At 28.8% G+C, this 8,562-nt stretch overlaps 1 protein-coding gene across 1 annotated transcript; it reads right to left on the bottom strand.

The window, feature by feature from the left end:
• Positions 1-2,126: 2,126 nt before the first annotated feature.
• LOC123263707 (calmodulin-like protein 4) lies at positions 2,127-7,818 on the bottom strand. The gene is made up of 5 exons (XM_044726650.1): positions 7,659-7,818; positions 7,562-7,592; positions 4,947-5,078; positions 4,618-4,800; positions 2,127-2,281 (listed from the first exon to the last, which is right to left on the bottom strand). The coding sequence occupies exons 1-5, from the start codon at positions 7,659-7,661 to the stop codon at positions 2,181-2,183; spliced, it is 450 nt and encodes a 149-aa protein (XP_044582585.1). The 5' UTR covers positions 7,662-7,818; the 3' UTR covers positions 2,127-2,180.
• Positions 7,819-8,562: the final 744 nt, after the last annotated feature.

Here is an 8,562-nt window from a genome sequence, read left to right as displayed (position 1 = left end):
TTATCAAAATTCGATGAAACACGATTTTTCTAATATTCAAACTGCTGGAACTTTTTAATAAATCAACCGATTTTCACGTGGTAGGCGGCAATCGATGTGGTTTTTTGAGCTCTATAAATGATTCTAAATAAAAAAATTGATCTGATGAAAAATTTCGGAGTTATTACAAAAAAACACTTTTTTCGATTTTTTTCGACAACGATATCTCACGAACGCATCAACCGATTCTGACGCTCTATGTGGCGATCGATGCGGGATTTCAAGGTTAAAAGCTGATTAGTTTTTGAAGTTGATCGGTTCAGCCAATTCGGAGATATTTAAAAAAAATTAGGAAAACGGTTGACCCTAAAGGCCATCCCTGCAACTTCGCGCTAATTCCGTTAATACCTGGCCGCTTTTTTGAGCTCTTCGAGCTCAAAAGTACAATCTGTGTGTTGTTTTAAGCTCTCCGAGCTCAAAAAGATACCTTTTCTATGCTTTTGAGCTCTTTGAGCTCAAAAGTCTGATAGAAGTTTCATAGAACACTATTTTTTGAATGTTCATACCGCAATAACTTTTGAATGAATAAACCGATTTTTACGCGGTTGGCGGCATTCTACGTAGTTTTTTAAGCCTTATAAATAATTTCTAAATTTCAATTGGTCAAACTAGAAATTTCGGAGTAACTCTGAAAAAACACTTTTTTCGGTTTTCTTTCGTTCACGATATCTCTCGAACGAATCAACCGATTTTGACCGGATTGACGGCGATCGACGTGGTTTTTCAAGGTTGAGAGCTGATTAGTTTTTGGAATCGATCGGTTGAGCCGTTTAAAAGTTATCCCAAAAAAACCACTTCAGAAAAAATTTTTTTTTCTACTTTTTTTTAGATCTCTCCAAATTTCTCAAAATCTATCGGTCCGAATCGGTTCAAATTAACAGGAAATCTAAGTTTGGCGAAGCCCTTTCGAATGGCACCAACCGCGATGAAATCGGTTCAACCGTTCAAAAGTTATAAGAGGTTTACATGCTTACACACACACACACACACACACACACGTATGGACATCATCGTGAAAATAGTCAGGAAAGCTTCCTAGGACCTCTAAACGTCGAGATCCGATGAAAACTCGATTTTCGAAAAACGGGGTAAAACCAATAACTTCCCGATTTTTGAAAATTTTCAATTTTTTTTAGCGAGAAGTTAATAAAAATGAGTTTTATCGAGCTCAGTAGTCAGTCGTATGCTGAAAATTAATTTTGCCTTAAAATTACTTTTAAATGGCTAAATTTTAAGACAAGAAAAGAAAACTTCTTTTGTTGATAAATTTTTATTTTATTAGCTAGAATTTTTAGACATTAAATGATAATTATATAAGGACATGTTCATTAATACGTAAAAAAGTGCTAATAAATCCACACCGCGTGAATGTAAGGGCCTTAAATTTATTTATTTAACCATAGGCCAAGGCAAAAGCCGAATGTCAAAGATACATAACAGTTTTATAGTCACATAAATACTATGACATATTTATATAAAGTTTATTTAGTAAATTTGGAAACTCAAAAATCAGTAAATAAATTTCAGTACATTGTTTAGAATTTACATTATTTATAATAATCAAACAAAGATAATATTTAGTATTTTGTATTTTTGAAATTATTTAATAGAATTAATTTATTTATTTGTATGTAAGTTCACTGACAATTTATTTTTAAAATTTTCAAGCAAACTGAAATTAGTATCCGATGGTAACTTCTGCTATAAACGAGTAGCTGCCACCACAAAAAAGTGCTCATATATGATCGTCGTAAAGTTAGGCAATTTGAATGCTATGTTATTATTTTTAGCTACGAGTCTGTCCGACCTTTTATTCTCCGTTTCTCCATTTTTGAACATAGCTCGCAGAAATTTTGGCTTACCAGCTGCGTGAATGTAAAGGCCCTTATGTTCACGCAGCGTGAATTTATAAAAACTTTTTTACGTGTGAATAGACAGTACAATTATATGTATAATTATATAATTGTGAATAAATTAGTTAACGATAAAATTTGTTCGTTGTATTAAAAATATAAAATATTTCTTTCAACATTAAGTACGAAATATATAATTTACGAAAAATCGAGAAAATACTTTCTTTGTATCACTTTGAGTGTATAATTCATGTTTAAAAATTTGTTTTTTTTTTTTTCTCAAAGTACTTAATAATAGTCAGGAATTGGAGCACACGCTATCTTTACAAAGTCTTCATATTTTATATTTCCATTTAAAGATACATTAGCTTCTCGGAAAATTTGCTCCACTGAAACAAAAGTAATGAAAATAATATCAAGGCCGTTTTAAATATTTATTTTAATAATTACAGAAATTAAAGTCAAGTGATTCAAAATAGTTGTTGACTTTGAATTTCTCGAATTGAAATTTTGTATGAAATATGAATCCAATAGTTTTTATTATTTCTAATCTAAATAAAATTATAGAATAATCATAGAATAAAAGAACTAAATATTGACCAAGTAGCATAACAACTTAATTTAAAAAAAAAAATTAGGAAAACGGTTGACCCTAAAGGCCATCCCTGCAACTTCCCGCTAATTCCGTTAATACCTGGCCGCTTTTTTGAGCTCAAAAAGATACCTTTTCTATGCTTTTGAGCTCTTTGAGCACATTCACGTAACAGGATATTGGTAGGAAAGGATTGAGAAAGGAATGTGGAGAGGATCATCTTAATGTGAGTTTATAGAATATGCGAGAAAAAAAATTATTAGATAGCTCGGACTGGGATTCGAACCCATAACCTTCCGAAGACATGTCGGCTACTCTACCATTTGAGCTATCCGATCTATACTAAATTTCCTTTCGCTTATTTTATATACATTAAGCCACACCGTCCATCTTACGTAGGGGCGTTAGCGTCGAGTTTTAGTATAACGCTGCGTCGAGTCGTCACATATCCAGGCTAAACAGCTATGCCTGGAATCCACAAAAAGGATTCCCCCCCCTTAAAAAAAAAAAAAAAAAAAAAAAAAAAACACACACACACATACATACAGACATAGTGACACCCTCGCGGGAATAGTCAGGAAAGCTTTCTAGGACCTCAAAACGTCGAGATCTGATGAAAACTCGATTTTCGAAAAACGGGGTAAAACCAATAACTTCCCGATTTTTGAAAATTTTCAATTTTCTTAGCGGGAAGTTAAAAATCTATTAATTTAATTTTATATTTAGTGCGTAATTATCAATTTTTAATTATACTTAAAATAAAAATTTAAGCTTGCACATAAATATATGCAGTTGTTGCAATAAATAAAAAAAAATAAGTTTTTGTACAAATGTCAGAAAGTTGTAAAAATTCATTATTAGAACTTTCTCTCGTCGTGTTTGATAAATACATTTATAATCAATTTACATAAAATTAAATAATTCATGATCAATAAATAAGTATTTGTCAAAAAAATTCAATATTGAAGATTAATTATCAATAATTTTTGTTAGAAAAATCATGTTAATAATTGAAATAATACTCTGGTCAACCATTGGTATTGTAAATTATACAATGTACCTAATAATAGTATGGCTTCAGCAATTGATTTTTATATGAGTATTGAAGTTAATATTGTATCAGAATACAGAACAACTAACAACATTACTGAAATAATTAACTTGTCAGTGAATGGATTACCTAATGTTGAAACTATTATAGATTAAAAATGGATGTTATTTCTAAGTCTAGTAAGCATAACACTACTGGTCAGGATTTGGAGCATAGACGGTCAATATTTAGTGCGTAATGGTCAATATTCGGAGCAATCGGCTGTAACGTTAATGATTACAATTTAATGTTTATTTAGTTTGGGTACTTTTTTAATAAATTTAGAAAATATTAGTGCTATCACAGGATCAATTACAATGTGACGGAATAAATTTATAGAACCAAAAAACTATTAAAAACTCCTCCAAAAATTTGACATGAAAAATTGACTACTAAAAAATATATAAAACCAAAAGGCACTAATTCTTATCAAGACCTTTCTGATGATATCAAATTAAACTATAAAAATTCCTTTAAAAATAATAATATTCTCGTCACAAAAATTTCCTTTCTCTCTTAATTATTTAAATCACAAATAACTATCGCCAAAAAATATCAAACCCAATTTACGATAAAGATGTACCTGTTACTAAATTTTTCTTAGTCTCTTAATTATATAAATGAATTTTTGAATATGAACAAATTTTCTTTATCGCGAAATTATAATCTATTTATAACTACTTCGAAAACTTATCATAATAAGTAAACTATGTTAGAAAAGCATATGAAACATTGAAAAGGCACAAATTTAAGTCAAAACTTTTCCAATGATACTAAATTTAAATAAAAAAAAAGCTCATTTTATCATATAAATACACTGGCCACAAAATTTTGCTTATTCTCTTAATAATATAGATAAAATAGATTATTATGTATTTTATGAACAAAAATATTATAGTTTATAAGTTAACACTATAAGAAAAGCATAACGCTCGTTTCAGCTCATAAATTCTTCCAATAAATTTACAAATTATGTATTTATGTTAATTTGATCTAAGCTGGTCAATATTTGGAACCTTTACCCTAGTTAATTTCTTTATTACCTTCTTTATTAGTCAATTTTTCTCCCCAATTCAACAAATTATGTGCTAGTTGCCGTGCAGGAATTAAACCACTTCTGGATTGATCAGCGGCTTTAAAAGCATCGTTAACTTCTTTTGGTAAGTCTTCTACTCTTGTTTGTAAATGCATTACTTCCAAAAAATCAGCAAATGACATTCTTCCATCTGTAATGTATAATTCATCTTTATCAAAAATTTTCTGTCATTTTTTTTTTCTAGCTTTTCATTAAGGCTTACAATTGACCAAAAAAATGTTGATTTAAAAGACTGAAAACCATGCTCTTCAATTCATGTAAGGCCTTTTTACTTACTTTTATCCTTCATATATTTGCTTAATTCAGCAGTAGTAGGACTAAGACCCAAAGATCTCATGATAATTGTCAACTCTTCAAGGCGTTTTATTTGTCCATCTTGTGCAAAAAGATAAAAACACTCCCTGAATTCTGAAAGTTGAATATTTCATAAATAAACTCACTTCAATAATTGCTACTTTATGATAGTAAATCTACTATTTTATAAGATATGTTTATTAATAATTATAATATGTAGAAAAAATTATTATTACCGATAAAATGAATTCAGTTTTTTAAAAATGTTCTCTTGGTACGAATTTAATTATTTAAATTAAAAAATTTATTAACCCTTCGTCACTCGCGCCATGAGCAGATCGCCGCCTAACAACTACTCAACCTATGGAGACTCACTTAAGTGCGAGCGAGAAACTAAAAAAGACGCGCGTGACGAAGGGTTAAATAAGTAAATACATCATTATTGTTTGTGTGCTTCATGTAATTCTAATGTATTTCCCGTCGACATTGGTTGCAATTTTAACGAATATTAATTTTGAAAAATTATAAAGAATAACATTTAAAATCAAATTTATTAGCTATCAAAGAAGGTGTCTAAACCAACTTCCTACTTTAAACCTACACGCAAGTATTATATATAATACTGAAAATTTCAGATACCCAATGAATTTTTTTAGGTATTTTTTAACAAATATATTAGTTAAAAAAATGTTTAATTTAAATTATTTCTCAAATAAAATAGTTGAAAATAACGCAAAAAGTAGTTACTATGCGAGACATTAATTCTTCCTGGTCAGTGCTGCTTTTGTAGGAATGGAAAAGTGAATTTTTGGAAATCTCTAAAAATTAATTTGGAAATTTAGAAAAATGTTAAAGGAAACTTAAAGGAACTTAAAAAAATTGAAATTCACATGAATGGCAATCAATAAAAAGAGAATCGGTAAATATGTAAATCTCTAAAAATGAAAATCTCTCAAAATATATCTGTAAAAATGGAAATCTCTTAAAATAAATAATCGTTTTTTTTTTATAATTAACGAGAATTCCCAGCGACTTTGAGAATTTCTTATCTAAAGGGAGGTATAGAAGATAAGGGAAGCTCGAATATACTAAGACATCTTCTGGGAGAAATTTCGCGGAAAACGCTAAAATACATTTTAAAGCGTCAGTTATCATGTAGGGAAGGTATCTAGCGAACTGGAAGCTTCACTACCAAGACATCTTCTCCGACGAATCTCCCGAAAAACACTACAATACATTTTATATCATCATATCTAAATTTTCAAATATGTAGCTTCCAGTTTGCTAGGTACCTCCCTACATGGTAACTGATGATATAAAATATATTTTAGCGTTTTTCGCGAGATTCGTCGGAGAAGATGTCTTGGTAGTGAAGCTTCCAGTTTGCTAGATACCTTCCCTATATGATAATTGATGATTTAAAATGTATTGTAGCGTTTTTCGGGAGATTCGTCGGAGAAGATGTCTTGGTAGTCAAGCTTCCAGTTTGCTAGATACCTCACTACATGATAACTGATGATTTAAAATGTATTTTAGCGTTTTCCGCGAGAACTGTCGGAGAAGACGTCTTGGTAGTTGAGATTCCTGTTTCATTCATAGCTCCCTACATGATAACTGATGATATAAAATGTATTTTAGCATTTTCCGCGAGATTCGTCGGAGAAGATGTCTTAGTATAGTCGAGCTTCCGGTATCTTCGATACCTCCCTTTGGATAAGAAATTCTCAAAGTCGTTGGGAATTCTCGTTAATTATAAAAAAAAAACGATTATTTATTTTAAGATTTCCATTTTTAGAGATTTCCATTTTTAAAGATTTCCATTTTTACAGATATATTTTGAGATATTTCCATTTTTAGAGATTTACATATTTACCGATTCACTTTTTATTGATCGCCATTCATGTGAATTTCAATTTTTTTAAGTTTTTAAAAATATTGAATTCCATTTCTGCAAAATTCCATAAAGTCGTTCGGACGTCTATTCATATGTTTATTATTAAATAATTCTTTTTTTTTTAATTACCGTAAATACTATAATACAAACGTAAGTTTTTTCGAAAATTATATTTCCATAAGGTGAGAATTATTTTTATTTTAACGGAATATTGAAAAGATATCTATTTATATAAATTACTTTTTTTTATTAATTTCGCAATTGATAAATTTCCAATTACACAGAAGTTTATTTATTTATTTAGATTTTTTTAATTTATACCAAATAATAATATTTCCAGTAAAAGAAATTTTCAAAAATAGAGATTTATTTTTCTTTAGTTGGCCAAACTTACAGATTTACTAATAAGCCATTTTTTTTATTTTCAGTGTTTCCATTTATAGTTTTTTATTATTTTACGAAAGTTCTTTTATAATTTTTTCCTTTAACATTAAAGTACATTTTTCTAAATTTCCAAATTAATTTTTAGAGATTTCCTCCAAAAATTCACTTTTCCATTCCTACAAAAGAAGCACTGACCAGGAAGAATTAATGTCTCGCATAGTACGTGAAAAAAAAATACCAAGTAAATTTCACTCTTATCTAAAAGCACGACAAAAAAAAAAAACATGTTTAATTTTGTAAAAAAATATTCTGTATTTACCGTCAATATCTTCTTCGCGGAAATACCTTGCCTGCAAAAAATAAATTAATAAAATATTTAGTTAAAAATTATAATTATAATGAAATATTGAACTTACCATTTTTATTGACTCAAACACTTACTTTTTGTATATTTATAAACGTACAACAACAACAACAACAACGTAATTTCATCAAATTTATTACAGGTTATATTTTTTTAAGTCATTGACGTTTTTTACAGTTTTTTATGGAGAGAGTAAAACTGGATAACTACAGTATAAAAACTGGCCAAAACAACTATAGTTTAACCGAATTATAACGGTAAATATACGGCATGAGCATAAATGCCGAAAAATTACGGTATTTTTACGGCATTATCAAAACCGCGAGGGGTACATTGAAATTTATAAAAATAAAAAACTCAATTTTTTAAAAACAATTTTTTGTAACAAATTTTTTTGATAAATAAAATTAGAAAATTGTTAAGTGACTGCTAACTTTAATGTCATAAAAATGTGATTAAAAAATTCCGCATGTGAAAATTAAAAATGTGATGCACCTAGTGCATCCAGCAGGTGACGCTACCTGTTATTAGAGCGCTATCTATTATGAGAGCGTGAATTCAAACGAAATATTCAAATTAGTAAATATTAAATGATTAAAATTAGTTAAATTTTATATTCGAAGTAAATATTCAAATCATTTATTTCATGCTTTTACTCTTACCAGTTGTAATAAAGATCTTTTGGTTAACTCTGTTTTATTTACAAAAGAAAATAAAATAAAATAAGGGAAAAACATATTTCGGTACAAAAGGACATTGTAACCGAATTTTCAGAACCCATAAAAGGTACTTGAGTAATTCAAGGACTATTTCTCGCCACATGGAATTTAAAACCCTATGAGGAAAAGTCGTAAAAGACACGTGTGAAACTCAATAAACCCTTGTTCTAAAAGTAACAAAGAATAATAAAAAACCATATGTAACTAAATAAAAATAAGATTGTTAAATAACATTTA

Source organism: Cotesia glomerata, linkage group LG4 (assembly GCF_020080835.1).
Source record: "Cotesia glomerata isolate CgM1 linkage group LG4, MPM_Cglom_v2.3, whole genome shotgun sequence".
NCBI lineage: Eukaryota > Metazoa > Arthropoda > Insecta > Hymenoptera > Braconidae > Cotesia > Cotesia glomerata.
Note: the sequence above shows the minus strand (reverse complement) of the source record. Positions and strands in the feature narration are given on the sequence as shown.

Bases quoted from the DNA above. Each gene is read 5' to 3' on its own strand.
- LOC123263707 (XM_044726650.1), bottom strand. The intron at 4,801-4,946 runs GTAAGTAAAAAG...TATACATTACAG, and splicing joins CAAATATATGAAGGATAAAA to ATGGAAGAATGTCATTTGCT. The intron at 2,282-4,617 runs GTAATAAAGAAA...CTTTTGTTTCAG, and splicing joins AAAATTGACTAATAAAGAAG to TGGAGCAAATTTTCCGAGAA.